At 41.7% G+C, this 17,992-nt stretch overlaps 3 protein-coding genes across 5 annotated transcripts; 2 read left to right on the top strand and 1 right to left on the bottom strand.

Moving 5' to 3' along the window:
* Positions 1–697: 697 nt before the first annotated feature.
* On the bottom strand, positions 698–6,401 carry kcna7 (potassium voltage-gated channel, shaker-related subfamily, member 7). Its single transcript, XM_028411387.1, has 3 exons — positions 6,054–6,401; positions 4,768–5,498; positions 698–2,900 (listed from the first exon to the last, which is right to left on the bottom strand). Exons 2-3 carry the CDS (start codon positions 5,467–5,469, stop codon positions 1,965–1,967), a joined length of 1,638 nt encoding a protein of 545 aa, XP_028267188.1. The 5' UTR covers positions 5,470–5,498; positions 6,054–6,401; the 3' UTR covers positions 698–1,964.
* An 838-nt stretch (positions 6,402–7,239) lies between these two features.
* On the top strand, positions 7,240–9,774 carry hsd17b14 (hydroxysteroid (17-beta) dehydrogenase 14). 2 transcript variants are annotated; one of them, XM_028411927.1, is made up of 10 exons: positions 7,247–7,300; positions 7,387–7,512; positions 7,603–7,641; positions 7,755–7,852; positions 7,979–8,045; positions 8,154–8,245; positions 8,409–8,513; positions 8,594–8,661; positions 8,913–9,009; positions 9,551–9,774. In XM_028411927.1, exons 2-10 carry the CDS (start codon positions 7,431–7,433, stop codon positions 9,695–9,697), a joined length of 795 nt encoding a protein of 264 aa, XP_028267728.1. In that variant the 5' UTR covers positions 7,247–7,300; positions 7,387–7,430; the 3' UTR covers positions 9,698–9,774. The 2 variants fall into 2 exon arrangements, with proteins under 2 accessions (XP_028267727.1, XP_028267728.1); XM_028411926.1 differs by having other exon boundaries at positions 7,240–7,512.
* A 373-nt stretch (positions 9,775–10,147) lies between these two features.
* On the top strand, positions 10,148–17,898 carry bcat2 (branched chain amino-acid transaminase 2, mitochondrial). Of its 2 annotated transcripts, none has more exons than XM_028411924.1 (11): positions 10,148–10,382; positions 12,318–12,389; positions 12,731–12,931; positions 13,074–13,184; positions 13,309–13,428; positions 13,512–13,675; positions 15,647–15,789; positions 15,880–15,965; positions 16,095–16,235; positions 16,326–16,400; positions 16,632–17,898. In XM_028411924.1, exons 1-11 carry the CDS (start codon positions 10,365–10,367, stop codon positions 16,671–16,673), a joined length of 1,173 nt encoding a protein of 390 aa, XP_028267725.1. In that variant the 5' UTR covers positions 10,148–10,364; the 3' UTR covers positions 16,674–17,898. The 2 variants fall into 2 exon arrangements, with proteins under 2 accessions (XP_028267725.1, XP_028267726.1); XM_028411925.1 differs by having other exon boundaries at positions 12,547–12,931.
* The last annotated feature ends 94 nt before the right edge of the window (positions 17,899–17,992 follow it).

Below are 17,992 nucleotides of genomic sequence, written 5' to 3'. Positions count from 1 at the left end.
TTGAAGTCCATAACCCATTTAAAATGAAACAAGTAAAAAGCTGGAATCCACCCTGCTTGAGAAAATATGATCATCAAAACTTTCTTATTAATTAAATTAATCAGTCTATTAATTAATTAACTTAATTGCTTAAGTGAGCAAAGCATGAATTCAGTTATATATGGTTTCTTAATGTTTCACACATGATACCTAACTTAACTGCAAACAGCCTGTTTTACTTTCTGAATAACTTAAATCATTTTTTTACAACATGCAGTGAATATAACATCTTGATCATATGGCATTAATAACCAGGATTATTTCAAGATGAACAATATTCCATTTTTGTGTCATGTTACTGTAAAATCAAATCCACCTTCAGCAGTGAGGCGGATGTTCTGGTTTATGCAGCGCTCCTGTTTTAAAACTCACTCTGACACCTAGAGGCGGGATCACTCATCACATGTAGCCTGAGTGCAGAAGAGTTGCACGTCACCACATAATTCTGACTCACTCAGAAGATATTCTGGAATTCACAACCTTTCTGACCAGACCTGAACACTTCAAAGACCTCATGCACTACAGTAGTCATCTACCACAAAACACACATATGAGCACATGCCCTGCGATGTTTTTCAAAAGTTGTCAGCATCATCACATTCTCTCAGAGTCACGGCACGGAGTCATGTGGAAGGAATTCAGAAATCATGACAAGACATGAGTGATAAAATATGACCTTTATTGAGTCAAAGAGAGACGTATACATATACAAAACCACATGTCACACCACATACATACAGTCAAAAAAGTTATAAAGGTGTATTGAAAGTATCTTACACTGCTTTATAATGTAACATTTTTAGTTCTATAGAATAAACACACATGTATAAATATCCATAATCTATTTATCACCATTTGGTATACATAAACCAAAGAATATTAAAAAACAGGTAACATATCATACCATTGAATCAGTGTACTTGGATGTATGTGATTGCCAAAGAAGACTTTATCACTCTAAAGCAGCTGATTTGCCCTTAGATGTGTTAAAATCTCTAAAGGGGCGTTTCACCATATAAATACACAGAGGGTAAAACTCACATTACAACTAACAGTATAAGACTTTTTTAATCAAGTGTGTATTGCTTCAGTTAAAATGCTGTGTAGTTTTGGCTTCACCACTGACAGAAATGTCAACTGCCTCTGCGCGCCTCTGACCTGAGATCAGTTTCCTCTGAGCTGGATCTCTTACTCTCTGTAACTCTGTAGCACACAAACTGGCCCTTGGCCAACTACATGAACTCTGTCTGCACCACCGCCAACTGATGAGCGATCTCTTTGTTGCCCTCGTCAGGGTGACACCGCAGTGCCGCATTTCTGCCATAACTCTGGCAAGTACGGGGTATTGACATCTGCGGCACTCACTGAACAAGGGATTTTTATTCTAACTTGCACAGAAAAATATCTCTGAATGGACATCCAGGACTACTAGTCCAGTACAAATCTGCTTATTCAACAAGCTACTCTGAATAAAAAAAATCCCAGATACCTGAAAGATGGTTTTATCCAGCAAATAATAAAATACATTTCATCTCCTACACAATAAATAAGACTCTCAATGTTCTTTTCAAGCTGTGGCACTTCATTAGGTAATTAAAGATGGCGACATCTACTTGATATATTCATTGTTAAATTGTATACTGTGGGTCATATAATCCTGGTAGAAGGTTTCCAGTTGTTATAGTCTTAGTGTATGTAGGAGCAATTCTAGTTTTGTGTTGGAATACTATCTGCACAGTCTAAGACTTGTTTATTTATTGAGAAAACAGATGCAGTGTAATGATGTCGATATGTAAACCATGGTCACTGTAGTGGCACAGATCTGGTTTGTCTCAGTGTTCATGTTGTATGTTCTTGTTTGCATCATGCTGCCAGCTTTGTCACCAGCATCCCTTTGTTTCTGCTCTCCTTTTCCCATGTGTATGTCAGACCTGAGTGACCAGAGGTCCCTTGAGGTAGAAGTTTATCCCTCTCTGATTCCCAACAGCCTGTCCTGAACAAAGCCCAGTCAGAAGAGTCCCATTAAGCGGTGGGCAGGTACCCCTGTTCTGTTCGTACAAGGGTGCGTAATCCCCCGTGTAGTCATGCCCTTCATCCATCCCATCCTCGTCTTCCTCTTCTTCATCATCCTCTCCTTCCTTCTCCCAGAGCGATGTGGCTACATGCTGGTACTCCCTTGTATCCTCACACTCCATCTCTCTGTGGTAGAAGTAGCTGAAGTTGGACACGATGACAGGCACTGGCAGAGAGATGGTGAGCACCCCTGCGATGGCGCACATGGAGCCCACCAGCTTTCCTCCAACTGTCACCGGGCACATGTCCCCGTAGCCCACCGTTGTCATGGTCACCACAGCCCACCAGAATGCCTCAGGTATGCTGGTAAAGTAGGTGCCATCACTGTCCACCTCAGCAAAGTAGACAGCGCTGGAAAAGATTATGACACCGATGAAGAGGAAAAAGATGAGCAGGGCAAGCTCTCGCAGGCTGGCCTTCAGCGTCTGGCCCAGGATTTGGAGGCCTTTGGAGTGACGAGAGAGCTTAAAGATTCTGAAGACTCTGACCAGCCTAATGACCCTGATGAGGGCCAGGGACACAGATGGCTGCGTGCCTTTGTCTTTGGCCAGCTCCGTGCCAAGAGTGACAAAAAATGGCAAGATGGCAAAGAAGTCGATAATGTTCATGACATCTTTAAAGAAAAGCGTCTTGCTCGGAGCGCTGATGAAACGCATGACGAGTTCAAAGGAGAACCAGCAGATGCAGATTGTCTCAACTATGAAGAATGGGTCCTGGAAGGGAGTGAATCCAGGTGGGATCAAGATGCTTTCGTTGGCTATGGTGGGGTGCGGTATGGATGTATATTGCTGTAACACACACATAATGAAGTAGTTAGACACAAAAATGAAATGATTGAAGATGAATTCCTTCATCTGTGTTTATCAAACACAGAGAAATATGAGGATAAAGGGGAGAGGTAGGGCAAGAGTAAATAGCTCCATGGAGATAATGAAGTAAACAGAATGTAAACAGAGAAAACAAGGCTGGAGTAAACAGGAGGTTGACCAGTGAGAAGAAGTGATTATTATTAAAGTTTGTCCTCAGCACATTTGAACTATCTGTCATCAGGATCCTGTGAGATCTGTGATACTGTGCTAACTTTCCTCTCCTCTCCATTTTCACTCTACCAGCTTTATTTTTTTTCCATGCAGACTTTTATATAAATCAGCTTCTCTCTATATATAAACACACAAAAAACCTTACGTTCATGTGACTGTGGCTTGTGTTACAGGCATCTGACACTTCGTTTAACCCAGCTGCTTGTGTTTTTCTGGGAGGTAGGTGCAAGTTTAAAATAAGTGGGCATTAGTGTCTTTTAACAAGTTAGATAAGGTTACTCAAAGCATTTGATTGCCATGCAGCACATATTGTCCATGACACTGTATATTCATATGCTCAGTTTTCAGTTTATTAGAAACGTCAGGCTAAATATAATTCAGTATGGTACAATAAATCTTCCTTTCATGAATGTTAAATTGTTGTTGAAACTGAGCATCCGTTAGCCGTGAATACAACTTTTATATTAGTTTTAGCTACACAACACAGACTCACTAATGAACTGTAGAAACTGAGCATGTGTGTATATATTTTATGAACTTGTTGCAGCGTTTGCATGATGAATTCTGGGACAAACACTGCTCAGATGAGGAGTCAGTTGATAGTATTAACATGGATCTGACTGAGTGACTGATTAGGTGGGGATGGCTGTGCGTGTAGCTTTGGGTTTGTTTGTGCTGTGTCCAAAAGTGTCCAATGCTCTCACATGAGCATGCCTATCTGTGTACCGGAGTGATGTAGCTGTGTTGGTAGTGATAAGGAACATAAATCCATCGAGTGCGGTCTGAACCTACAGAATCGTCTCCAGGATACAGGAGGCTAATTTCATTTTGTGTCGGTCATCAGAAAAGTTGCCAGCGTCTTTTCCATGCTTTTTTTTTCAGTGTGTAGAGTATGAGTCACAGCGTTTATTAATACGGACATTGGTTTATGTGTTGATGCACTCTTTGGGTTGTCCCTCCTCTATATATAGCACTTTAGATCTCTGAGGGGTAACGTGAGACCTGCTCATCTCCTTTCCTTTCCATCACACTTCTCTTCCTCTTAGCTCTTTCACTCTCACCCTCTTCTCACTACTTTTGAAGTATCCTCTTCAACTAAATGCACTTGTTGGTCCTGGCAAGCATCCCTGACTGGCTGAAGAGGCATTGCATCTCCACTACGTACCCATCCTCTAACAGTAAGCCTCCATCCAACCTGCTCTCTTCTTTCCTCACTCTTGTTTTTTTTCCACTAGAGGTTTAACTGCTCTGCTCAACCCCTCCATTCCTTCCCCTCGGTCTGACTGGATCGAATTTAATGACATGTCCAAAATAATCACAGGAAACACTCACCCGTGTCTTCTCTATTGAATGGCTTCGCTTGCTCTCTGCTCAGTCTCTAAACTTAATTTTCTCTCCTCTCTTTCTCCTTTGCTGCTGAGGAAATAAAGATGTTTTCACCTTGTGCTCTAAGAGCTTGTTATGTTATGCATGGTGACACCTGTCAGCACTTTCTTCCAGTGTAACCCTCTGTTCTCTGCATACCATGTCAGCAGCATGCCTGCTGTTCACCTTTCTGATTGTCTCCACTAAACTCCATCTGCAACGTTGCTCTTGTATGTGTCATCGTCCTCACCTCCCTCCGTTCCTTCTCATTTCTGAACTCAGGCAGAGTTTCCAGGCAGAAGATGAGGATGGAAATCACAATCACCATGACGCTGATGATGGCGATTATCCGGGCTCCGCTGGAGGACTCTGGATACTCAAACAGCATCCAGATACGCTGCTGCCACTTTTTGCTGGGTAAAGGCCTCTCCTCCTCTTTGGGGAAGCCCTCATCTGCTTTGAAGCGATCAATGATCTCTTCTCCAAGCTCATAGAAACGCAGCTCCTCCAGGAACATGTCCAGGGGGATGTTGGCAGGCCTCCTCAGCCTCCCACCTGACTGATAGAAATAGAGGATGGCATCAAAGCAGACTCTGTTCCTGTCCAAGAAGAGTTCATTACGCAGCGGGTCAAAGTAACGCAGGCGACGCTGGGGGTCACCCAGCAGGGAGTCGGGGAACTGAGCGAGGGTGCGGAGCTGGGTTTCATAACGCATCCCCGACACGTTGATAGCCAGACGTTCAGTCAGAGCCCAGCCACTCCTCCAGTGACACAGGCGGCGGTTCTGACTTCTAGTCTCGAGCCTTGGCTCCTTCGCTCTGCTCTCCTTCTCCAGCTTGTTGTGCTTGTCTTTGGTCTGCTTGTCTTCATCACTGACGTCCCCAGCTTTTTGTTTGTCTTTTGTATCTCCTCTTCCTCCATCGGTACCTTCACCCTTGTCTTGATTGTCCATATCTTGTTTTAGTTAAGGTGTGTTTCCTTCTGGAGGGAACAAATCAAGGTTTGGCAACAAAGGTCAGAAGCCAATGCAGTATGAAAGGACAACACTGTGTATAGAAATCCAATATTTGGGTAATAATACTAAAATATAACAAATGGTTTAATGTAACCAATCAATCATTCTGGTTTAGTTATATGATACACTCCCAGTTTACAGTTTATTGGGTACACTAGTTTTGGTAGACTAATGCCATATAGTTTGTAGGTCCTACATTGAATGCTAACTTTATAATGTCTCAGCTTTTTTGTGACTATTTTAGAAAGGATCTTCCTTTTATGAGCCTCCTTATCTAAAGTTAAACCTCCACCTCTGCTAAGCAGTTTCCTTAAAAACAAAACATCGTAATCTTAATAACAGATGTTTTACTGAAGAACTGCCGTTCACATCACCATTACTTTAATATAACTGGTATTCACTGAGAAAAACTTCTCAAGCTGTTTTGTGACCTGTCTCCCTTATTCTACAATTTTACTTTCCATCATGCTGATACTCAGATTTCCATACACACAGTTAGTAAAAATCCTCCACCTTCTCACCTGTCAGCCTGCTGTCACTGCCGATTCTCGCACCTCCAGAAAGTGACCATGACTGTCCTACTATACCTCCACCTCCAGGTGCTTTCAGGGCTGACCCTTTCCTCCTCCTGCGACACTTTGTGTCTCTAGTCCCTCATCACGGTGTCCAGGCCAGCCCTCTTAATTGTCCCTCCCTCACATGTGTCACGTTCAGGAGGTGAGGAGGCAGCATGGCTCCTTCAGGGGCTGCTGTGGTGTTAATCTGCCACCCCCGGGTGAAGTCAAGATAGTTAAGCTTGTTTGTAGGTCACTCACTGTCTTCACTTGCACCCCTGCACTCTCTCACGCTCAGTGCAGCTTCAGGGAATGCTGTGGGGCAGAAATTCAATCTTCGACCCTCTCCTTCTTCAAGCCTCGTCTCCCCCTTTTCATGCCCCCCACAACCTTTCTGAACCTTTACTCTTTCTTAAACATACTGTGCATGTTTGCACAAATGTGTGCACATCAACGTGGACTCTCATGTAACATCAATTTATTTTTCTTTAAAAGAAAAAAGTGTTTAGTATATAGATTCATTTTACAATTTTCTGAGTCAGACCACAAACATATGGTTAGTATTTATTTTTCCACTGACTGCTTTCATGATTCTGCTTTTAATTAGAATTTAATTTTATTATGCTTTGTGCAAAATGAAATTTGAAAACGGGCAAATAAAACTGCAATAAGACTTTTAAACGTGTTCTATCATATTAAATATAAACTGCCTGTGGTTATTTTAGATACAACATGAAGTCTATACTCTCTCTGTGTGGCACCATGTCAGGGTGCCTAAAAACTACAATTCCCATAACAGGCCTTTTTGGCACTTTGTTGCCTTCAAATACTTCAAGTAAGATGCAGTTTTTTTTTTTAAATTACACAATCAGAATGTTTAGGATTTAAATATATTTAAGTACACACACACACTCATAATCTCACATAACGGAATGGAAAATAAATGTCATATCCTGCACATAGTGGGCAAATTGAAGCATATTAGGAGTATTGCCATGTAAACAATGTTGTATGGTGATGTCTTTGAAAAAACGTTTTTTATTATTATTTTAGTCACATTTTTTGTCACTTTCACGGAGAAAGCAATTCAATTACCAATTTTCCCAGTAGCTCGTGAAGGCAGCAGAGCAGATCCTGTGGTTTTGTGAATCTTTGAACCCCATAAACAAACAGCGGTGACAGTCGGTGATCATTAGACAGTGTTGTAGAAAAAGGTAAGAGGTCTGTTGGCACAAAAACCTGCAAAAACAATCCCTTCTCGATCTGTTGCGGTGTAACAAGTAGCGCTGTGTGGCAGCAGCGCAGGTTTGCGGCGTTTTACGACCACATCTATCATCAGAGAACATGTCTCTACGCTACCACAACAAAGTTGTCATTGTCACGGGAGGATCCAAGGGGATTGGCAGAGGGATTGTCAGAGTGTTTGGTAGGATGATTGTGGTTATTTACGTCGTTAGTGTGTTTGTGAATGGAGGCGGAAGTGGCGCACTAAACTTTTTTGCGTGTTTTTTTTTAGTGCAAAATGGAGCCAAAGTGACGTTTTGTGCAAGAGGAGGTTAGTGATGTTATTTCTTCTTCTTTATCGCTTTGAGTTGGAGCTAAATGATACATAAGCACAATGCAGAATGAGCGTTCAGTTAAACCTACAATTAATCATATACATTTTAGGTGCAGCAGGTGAAGCTCTGGAGGCAGAGCTGAACACAGGAGGGACAGGTTCATGCAAATTTGTAAAGTGTGACATCTCAAAGGAAGAAGACATCAAGGTAAAGTTCAGTTGCTTTAGTACTGATGTGTGTTTATGGTTTAACAGTAGGCTCATTATGACTTGCACGGTAGGCTATTGCTCACATTGTGTCCTGTCAGCGTTTTACTCCTGTGTCTCTCCACAGAGATTGATCACAGTCACAGTGGAGCGTTATGGACACATTGACTGTCTGGTCAACAATGCTGGGTGGCGTAGGTCTTCACACTTTTTTCCTTCTCTATAGGAGCTTGATAGTGAGGTAATAAGGATGTTTTCATCACTATATTTATTTTTTTATTTTTTGATATTCTTCTCTTCAGACCCTCCTCATAAATCCACAGATGATACCACAGCAGAGGAGTTCAGAGATCTGCTGAACCTGAACCTTGTCAGCTACTTCTTGGCTTCTAAAGTAAATGTTTCTACTTATACAAGTACTCATTATTTTTATTATTACTCAATCTGAGTTACAAGCTATTACTACTGGTAATTCTTGATATTATTGATTACCTCTCACACGGTACTCCATGTATAAAGGATGTATGTATTCACTGGACGTCTCTCTCTCTTTGCAGTTTGCGTTGCCATATTTACGACAGCGTCAGGGAAACATCATCAATGTCTCCAGTCTTGTGGGTACCATCGGCCAGAAAGATGCTGCACCTTATGTCGCCACCAAGGTGAGTTCATGTCAGTGTCCCTCTTTCCTAAGCCCCAGCCAGAAAAGAAGTGTCCTGTAATGTGGTGTTTTCTCCACAAGGGGGCGATCATTTCTATGACCAAGGCGATGGCTGTGGATGAGAGTCGCTACAATGTGAGAGTAAACTGGTGAGGCAACCTGGTTTCTGAAAAGTCAAGTGAACGTCTGATTGTAAAGCTTAAAGATTCTTACTCTGTGTGGCAAAAAAATATTTAACATGGAAAATGATATATATAACATGATGAGGCATTAATCAAATTATATAAACCTCCTACATTTGACACAGAAGAATTTCATGAGCAGCTCTAGACAGTAATTAAAAACATTAAAGTAACTCACTTTCTACTAAATATCTAACAGTGTCTGACATTTGTTGCAGCATCTCTCCAGGAAATGTGATGACGCCTCTGTGGGAAGAACTAGCAGCACAGACACCAGATGCTGCCGCAGCCATTAAAATGGGAGAAAATGCACAGGTAGCCTATGTGTACTGTACTGTTTTTACAGGGGAATAACAGACATGTTGTATGTAAGGAAAATGCTTTTATTTTCTACAGTTTCAGCTTAACAGGAGTAGTGCAGCAACTCTGCCTTTCACTGTAGGTCATTGTTAGCCTGCAGCTTTGGTTATTACATGTTAATGAGCTAGACAATTGCGGTAATAAATGACAACACCCTTGTTGTTGGATCCCAGTAGGACAGGTTTCTGTACCAGCCTCTTTTTTTAAATGTAAATTAGGGCCCCACCTGAAAAGTGTTTGAATCTTATGTTGCCCTTTATTATTTATAGTGGAGACTTTAGCGTGTCTCAGCAATGGAGGATGTAAAATTAAATGCTGAGTCTCTGTGGGAAAAGGAAGTTTGTACTTCTTCCTTTCTTGTAAACTGACCCGGAAAATGTCAGTGAATTTGCATTTTTTCACAGAGAGGAAAAATGCTGCAGCAACTGTGTGAACAGGTGAAGGATCATAAAACACACAGAAACAGGAAAGTAACCACAGTTCTCCTTCTCCACAGCTGATGGGTCGTATGGGGACTGAGACGGAGTGTGGACTGGCTGCCCTGTATCTGGCTGCTGAGGCCACTTTCTGCACCGGGATCAACTTGCTGCTTAGCGGAGGAGCTGAACTCAACTACGGCTTCAAGAGTCAGATCCAGTCCTGACCCTCCTCATGGCTGCAGAACAGATGCTTTAATGCAAATGATGCATTATGTGACTAAAGTACTGAATATTTTTAGAATTTTTAGAGCCATTTGATTCTCTAACAGGGTGCCATTTTAATAATTAAATGCTAGTTAATGTTGAATTTAAGAAGTAAAAAAATTGGCATCCATACTGTAACATGATCTTCACCACTCCCCACCGGTCACCCAATCAGCAGTGGCCCTTTTGACCCGGAATAACGTCTCATTTCCTGAGCCAATCAGGTTTGACGTTTTTGTCACGCCTCCTACAGGAGGCCTGGTTAATAAAACCGGTCACTATTACTATAAAACTATTGTATAAAATTAATTTGTGCCATGTTACACGCTAACGTTTTATGTTTTTAGACGGAACAACAGAGTAGTTCTGTGATTTTAAATAATTTAATTAGAAACATAGAGAAAATAAAAAATAGTCACAAATTGTGTAAAAAAAATATTTATATATAAATTAGTGAGGTCAACTGTTAATGTGAACAAGCCTGAGGGACATTTTTGTGTCCTCGAAGGTTTGTGCCGTCACCTCAGCTAAGCAGCGTCTCGTATTACAAAGCGGAACTCAAGTTGACTTTGAGTGTTTGTTTCCACACGAACGAATAATCTCGTTTATCGTCATCGCGTAGAGGAGATGGCAGCCCTCCGGACGGTGAGTTCATTGACTGATATGTGTGTGTCGTTTATCTGTTTGCACTGATTGTCTGGGTAAATGATTTACATCTACACGAGATAAGAGAGGCGGTAATGAGTATGATAACGAGTCCCTCAAACCGGCTCGTCCGTGAGAGCGGATTCGATCCTATCGCCACGACGCTGGCAAAACTATGCAGGACATTGAACAAAACCTCGCTTAAAAAATGCAGAAATTAAATTTCTCTTGCTCCGTGGTAAAAACGTACGCATCGTTAAACACAGCCGATTGGTGTCTATAAATATTTATAGATCAATAGAAAATTCGGCGCAGTTGTCGTTCAGATATTGCGCAACATTCTGGGAATTTTGATGCATAAAAGGTGATGCAGTCAAAGAAAGTTTTTTTTGTGAATGGTGGTAAACAAACACATATGTTAGCCCTTTGTGCATTCTGAGTGTTTGTAATAAAAAGAAACGCATAATTCTGATACTGGGGCAGACGTTAATATTCCTATGACCGTGCTTACTGCTTCTAGTGCTCTTCAAATTGTCTCACTAGGGCCTGAGCACGAAACGTGCGAGAGCCCTATTAAAAACCAAGGGATGATTATTTTTATTTTTTTCCCTCCTAAGATCGCCTTGTCGGAGGCCTTAACATGCCCCAAAACTCACCAAACTTGGTATAAAAATGCATTCGCCCGAAAAATTTTGAAATTTGCTGACTTTTAAAACGCACATGGGAAAATGGCTCTATAGCGCCCCTTAACGTGTAGCCCCTTTGATTTAGCTTGGTTTGTTGCCATGTCAACAGTCCACATGCCAACATGTCATCATCAAGGAGACAAGACAAAAAATCGCAAAACTCTTTCAAAAGTGTTACGTTGTGGCGGGGGCGTGGCCTCAAAGTTGACCATTCGCCATTACAAAGAAACGCCGTATTTCCTGCAGTACCACCAACATACTTTATGCAATGTGGACAAAATCTTACAGTAGCTACTGCTAGGGACCCGAGTCTGAACAGATATTTATGCTAATACCGTCACAGCGCCACCTACTGGCAGCGGGTTTGCATGTGTTTACGTTTCCTTATCGCGTTTTTCGTGTGTTACACATGTTCGATGTGTTTTATTATCAATGACGTTAGCTAGGTTGTTATAGCCAGTAATGCTAGCTGGTTTGTGCTGCCATTGGCCAATTTACCAAAGCTTTAATTCCAGACTGTGTAAAAATAGTGAAAATTAAAATAGTTTTTCATTCACCAGATTTACACACACACACACACACAGCAAAAATGTGTGGAGTTGCACAAACTCATGGTTGCAATCAAGTCACAACTTGCATCATCCATTCAGCACATGGTCTCCTGTAGCAGAGTGGCTGTGGAGATTCTTTGTAGGAACTGTTGATGTGCTGTAGAGAGACATGCTTGCACTTGTATTTCAGCTGGTGACCATATAACAGGTATAATACAGTATAGGGTAAGAATAGGGTTAGAATCATAAACCCATTATTTACCTGGCCTGCTGTTACATTATTAACACTTCTTAAAGCAAGCCATTATTATGAGTGTATTATCTGTTGATGCTTATTACTTTGTACCTGTGCCACCCACGTGTTGACCCTTAGAAAGTAGTCTTTCACCTCACATTCCTTGTTCTGCAGAGAAGCCTGCATGTGAGCTCGATTCTATTTGGAGGACGTCACTTAACACCGGCTGTCATGCTTGTGTTGGCAGCAACATACAATGAAGTGCAGACAAAAAATGATTGGTGCTCAGTAACACACCCACAAACACAGTGTCAGACATGGTGTTCCTGTGTATTCCCAAGGCTTGATGTATTATTGTCAAATAAAAAAAGATGTAGCCTTCACACAGATAAAAAGTACTAGGAAGTGTGTGTCTACAAGTTACACCGGGTCTTACAACAAGCTTTTCTTGCTTTATTTTCAGGCACTCCATGGACGACTTGTTCAAGCTCTCCCTTTCTCCTTTGGCTCCCTACGGTTCACCAGCTCCTTTAAGGTAATGAGAAAAATACATTTCTTCCACACCAGGTGCTCAGCTTGATTTGCAGTCTGGTGTGTTTCACTATGAAGAGAAGGAAGTAAGATTCTGGTGGTTAAAGTGAATTTTCCTCTGTCTTTCATTCACTGTCTGCATGTGTTACTATTTAATTCAGTTTAATTGAACCTGAATAATGTGTCTAATTGACCAGAAAAGTCAGGATCTCAACTGACTCCTTTTATAGCATGCTCTGTCAATAACAGAAATGTAAAAACAATCACTGTATTCGTCGCCTGTTCTGTTCTTGTCCTCCTGTCTTCTTCTTTTCTTCCTCTGCCTGTATCTGTCTTTTAACTCAGGCGGCAGATCTCACCATCGAACGCAGCACAGAATGCAAGCCGAGGCCGGACCCCTACACTCTGGTGTTTGGCAAACAGTTCTCCGACCACATGTTGATCATCAATTGGTCGGAGAAGGGCGGCTGGGAGGCTCCTCAGATCAAACCTTTCCAGAACCTGTCGCTGCACCCTGCCACCTCCGCTCTGCACTACTCCACAGAGGTGAGAGAGAACATGCTGCACTGAACAGCACAATAAATCACATCTGCAGCAGTGTAGACTGTAAAACAACAAATCATGGTGTTGCTTAGTGTTGTCAAGGATCAGTGGGATCAAGTTTTGTCTGTTTCTGTTTTCTCTTTAGCTGTTTGAGGGCATGAAGGCGTTCCGTGGAGTCGACAACCACATCCGTCTGTTCAGACCCATGCTCAACATGGAGAGGATGCATCGAAGCTCAGACAGAAGCTGCCTTCCAGTGAGTTCCTCAAAAATCATTTATTTACATACCATTGTATAGAAAAGTCAAATTTCCCACAACCAATTTAGTAAAAAATCCACCGATAGCTGACTGTTATTATCCTTGTCTTCATCCTGTGCAGCTGTTTGATAAAGGTGAACTGCTGGAGTGCATTAGGAAGCTGGTGGAGGTGGACCAGGAGTGGGTCCCCTACTCCCAGGATGCCAGCCTCTACATCAGACCCACACATATAGGAACAGAGGTGAACCAGACATCCTGTTTGACTTCAGCTGAGTAAATGAAATCAGGTTTTAGCCTGCTGACCTGTCTTCTCTCTCCTCACAGCCATCTCTTGGCGTGTCTCGAGCAGGAAGAGCTATGATCTTTGTCATTGTTGGACCAGTAGGACCTTACTTTGCCACAGGCTCTTTCAACCCAGTTTCTCTGTTGGCGGACCCTTCGTTTGTCAGAGCTTGGAAAGGAGGTGTCGGGGCCTACAAGATGGGAGGGTGAGTTTTTATCTCAGCCACTATTTACTTTTTATATTTTACTATTTACTATTACCCAATTTTTACTATTTTACTATTCACTATTTACTAGGATTAATTAGTTTGATCGCCATTGCTGGGCAATCAAACCTCTTTCTTCTTCTTTTTTTATTCTTCCGTACGTTTTTTGGCGCAGCGTATCTTCAGCATACATTGACCGATTTCAGCCATTTAACTATCAAAATGTTCATCTCACAGAGGACATTCCGGGTCAATTTCAAGTTTTTTTTTTTTTAAAAAGTATAGTTTTTCAAATATTAGGCAATTTCAGTGTCATTTTTAACATGGGAGGCTATGAGAGAGGCCTTCAACGAGTGTCATCTGCCAAATGTATCTCCTCCTACAAATTTCAAGCTACAGACTCCATTTTAGTCTTGAACTGCTCATTAGATGCTGCTCTATCAAACTTGTTTTCAGAATTTTCTAATTCCAAATCGTTTCCGCACGCCAGGCTCTCAAAGTTGGAGTGGTTTTTGAGGTCTCCTCTGCTGTTACCATGGTGACAGGCTGACACACAGAGGCATACAAAGCTCTGAATTGCTCTGATTCTCCAGCAATTCAGAGCAATCCTTCACATCAGTATTCGAAGCAATGCTTCAGCTGCAGCAATCAAACTTGCATTTTCTTCAGGAAATGCTCTTTTCTAGTAACTCTTCAAACACTTCACTCACAGATTTATCAAGACAAATGCAGAATCATTTTGTAGTTATGAGGTTTAAGCAGTAGATTCCAGCCATGTGTTGTGGTCTTAAAACAGCAGGTTACAGCTGTTTGAGTGGGAAAATAAGATTCAGAGTACTGTCAAGGTTTGTTGAAGTGTCCCACAGTTGGATTTTCTACTTTCCTTTTGAAGCCTTAAAAGGCAGCTACAGAGCTGCTCGCTGCCAACAAGAGATTCTTTCTTCCAAACTAAAGACCTTGAGTGACATTGCAGGAGTTGAAGAGGTTAGATGGGTAGTTCTTACCAATAACTGTAAGTGTTAGAAGCACTTTTCATGGTTAGGATCTAGTTAGGACTAGTCTGACTTGTTTAGCAGAGATAGTCAGTGAGTCATGAGGCCTGTTGAGCTGTTTCTGTCTGTTCACTACAGATTTTGTCAGAGCGCCAGTAATCTGCACAGAGCTGGTAATCACAGCGCCGCTTCCACATAACTCTGCCCTCCCAAAGGAGCACCTGCTCAGCCCTAGTGAGATTACATAACTCCACTGAACAAACGCTTGACTCGCTAAGCCAACACAGTCTGCTCTCCTCCCATCAGAAAGCGAGGATACACTCCAGCTAGCGAGCCTGATTTAGCAGCAGCAGTCACGGGGCACTGTCGTTCTCCCAAACTGCTGATTGTTTTGGTGCTGCTGCACATTCACCTTAAGTGACCTTGTTGTTTTTAGATAATAATATCAAACATATAAATATGGATATTTGCCATTTGATTAGCTAAGTCAAATGAACAGAACTGTCTGTTATGTTGTATAATATGAGCCACTGCAGCTCAGTCTTTGTTACATCCAGAGCACAGGCACATTTCCACACCGTGACTCATCAACTTGTTACATTGTTTATTGAAATCACAAGGATGTGATGATTCTGCAGGTCACAGTACTGTTGCTTGTCTCTCTGGGTGTTCTTTGTTTTCTTGGCAGAGGTCATACATTTCCGTGAAGGTGATGTTAAAAATGTATTTCCTTTTATCTGTTAACAGAAGGCTTTTGTTCATGCTGACATTTATCAACATGGTTCTTCCTTCTCAGCTTTCATTAGGGACTGGATGGTGTCATTTAACCTCTTATTTAAAAAAAGTATTTATTTTTTAGTGGTATATTGTATTGATTTTTGTGACATGGCGGTAGCAGGAATCCTAAGAATCAAAAGGTCAAGCTGCTCTCTATATATTTCAGTCTGTGTTATTTTGACTGCCTCTCTCCTTTCTCCAGTAACTACGGCCCTACAATAGCAGTGCAGAACGAGGCTGTGAAGCGAGGCTGTCAGCAGGTCCTGTGGCTGTACGGAGAACAGGAGGAGATCACCGAGGTCGGCACCATGAACCTCTTCATCTACTGGAACAATGAGAACGGAGGTCAGAGTCTTTACTTTGTTGTTAAAGCTTTCCTGATAAATATTTGAGAACAAGAGAACAGAAAGTAATTCTGTGTATGTGCTTTTGCAGAGAGAGAGTTGGTGACTCCTCCTCTGGATGGCATCATTCTCCCAGGAGTGACCAGGCAGTCGCTGCTGGACCTGGCCAGAGGCTGGGTGAGACGACCCGACAGCTATTTTAGATTATAGTTATAATATGTACTGTTAACACCAGAGAAAATCGTATATCCCTTCTCATAAGTCGAAACCAATCCCTGCATTATTTGCTTCCTGTGTGCTTGTCAGGGCGAGTTCAAAGTGACAGAGCGTACAGTGGGCATGAAAGAGCTGCTCAGGGCTCTGGACGCTGGAAGAATCATGGAGGTGTTTGGAGCAGGGACGGCCTGCGTCGTCTGTCCTGTCGGCAGCCTCCTCTACAAAGGGAAGGTAAGAGTTCACCTCCTGTGATGCTGCTCGTGTCGAGTCTTTTTCACTGAAAAGACTAAACTGTAATGCTACTGTGTGTTGTTTTCTCAGACGTACCAGATACCCACCATGAAGAATGGTCCAGACCTGGCAAAGAGGTTTTACAAAGAGCTTACTGATATTCAGGTAGGAGCACCGCAGCCACACACTACACATACTACGGCTACATTCTGAGAGCAAGTATTGGCTCTTTTTAACAGCTGATAGGTGCATGGGTGCAGTATTACAGACATAGAAAGTGTGATTGTGTGATTGATTGTGGGTGATGAATGACACAGCACATAACAATGACTTGATGATCAGAATAGTTTCACTTTGTACTGATGTTTGTGTCTATTCTTTCTTTTCTTCACCCAGTACGGACGTACACCAAGCGACTGGGCACCACTGGTTGTTTAAACAGCCATTTTGCACATGCCGGTTGTATCACGTTAGTCCCATAATTCCAGTTTGGACAACCAGCAGCGCCTCCAATCCCACTCACGCCCTTCTGCTTTTTTTTTCCCCATCTGCTTGAGGAGAAGGGACATGTCTCGCTCTGTCTGTCTTCTCTTACAACTTAAACCAACGTTCTTTTCTGTGCAGACCCTCATGGGAAAGAAGTTAGAGGTTTGAATGTAACAACATACATTGGATAGCAATATTAATAACAATATGCAACAACCTTTGTTCATTGTATTGAACAGGTAAACTCCACTTTTGTGTTATTTAACTCATTGGATGAACAGTGCTCACAAATGTGAAGTTTCACTAACAAAAAAGGCACAAAGTCACATATTTCTGGTGTAGCAGGTGTCATAGTTACAATGCTGAAGCATCTATGTATTTGGTGTGTAGGACTTTAGTATAAGACCTCTCTTATTCTGTCAGTACTGTTTCATCAAATATATTCACAACAGAAGAAATGAACACTCTGTGCTATTTAAAACAACCTGTGGCGTTTTTTCACTGTTACATGTAAGTAGCATTAAATGGAAAGTGAATAGGAAACCTATAGAAATATGTTCTGTCACTGTACATAGAAATCAGAGTATTGCTGTAGTTTTCATGGGGCCATGTCACTTTGACACCAGTGTTTGCACTGACCTTGGTTACCAACAGTTACGTAACTGAGTGTAACTCCGCTTTTAGAGTGGTTTATATGTTTGCTGGTTCCGTTTGTTACAGAGATGACTGCTGAAAAACAAGAGATTGAGATTATGTAGGCAAGGTCTAGGGTGAACAGCGTGCACAAATGGTAGGACTGTTAGACGCTGGCAGTTGCTCCTGCAGTAGTTTGTTTCATGAGAACGGTAACAAATACATTGTGTTGTTATTTTAGAGGCTTTTAAATTATTATTTTAAAATCTTATTTTAGAATTTAGAATTTGGCCGACTGTCTTCCAGAGTATTTGTTCCATCTTTCCTTCATTGTTTTTCGTGTCTCTCCTTTAATGTACTTTATTTGTACAACTCTCCTCTGTCTAAGTGCCTGACCTTAGTCTGTTGGCTTCTTCTTCTTCTGTGGAAATACAGCTGCTGTTTTTTTTGTTGTTGTTGTTGTGCACTATGGGATATAGCTGGATACTTCAACCAATATCATTTTTAATGTGCTGTTACTTTTATTCTGTTTTGTTTTTACAATAAACACGATTTTAGTTTCAGTGGTTGTAAAACACCTTTTATGGCGCAGTCTGTCCAAATTTTTCTAAAGTTTTAAAATGGAAAATGTTATACTT

The sequence above is a fragment of the Parambassis ranga genome, chromosome 8 (genome assembly GCF_900634625.1).
Source record: "Parambassis ranga chromosome 8, fParRan2.1, whole genome shotgun sequence".
Lineage (NCBI taxonomy): Eukaryota > Metazoa > Chordata > Actinopteri > Ambassidae > Parambassis > Parambassis ranga.
Note: the sequence above shows the minus strand (reverse complement) of the source record. Positions and strands in the feature narration are given on the sequence as shown.

Excerpts from the sequence above, each read along its gene's own strand:
- bcat2 (XM_028411924.1), top strand. Across the intron at positions 13,676-15,646 it reads GGGGCCTACAAGATGGGAGG|TAACTACGGCCCTACAATAG; the intron begins GTGAGTTTTTAT and ends TCCTTTCTCCAG. Across the intron at positions 16,236-16,325 it reads GCCTCCTCTACAAAGGGAAG|ACGTACCAGATACCCACCAT; the intron begins GTAAGAGTTCAC and ends TTGTTTTCTCAG.
- hsd17b14 (XM_028411926.1), top strand. The coding sequence starts at position 7,431 with ATGTCTCTACGCTACCACAACAAAGTTGTCATTGTCACGGGAGGATCC. Across the intron at positions 7,642-7,754 it reads GACGTTTTGTGCAAGAGGAG|GTGCAGCAGGTGAAGCTCTG; the intron begins GTTAGTGATGTT and ends TATACATTTTAG. Across the intron at positions 9,010-9,550 it reads AAATGGGAGAAAATGCACAG|CTGATGGGTCGTATGGGGAC; the intron begins GTAGCCTATGTG and ends CCTTCTCCACAG.
- kcna7 (XM_028411387.1), bottom strand. The coding sequence starts at position 5,469 with ATGGACAATCAAGACAAGGGTGAAGGTACCGATGGAGGAAGAGGAGAT. Across the intron at positions 2,901-4,767 it reads ATGAGAAGGAACGGAGGGAG|CAATATACATCCATACCGCA; the intron begins GTGAGGACGATG and ends TGTGTGTTACAG.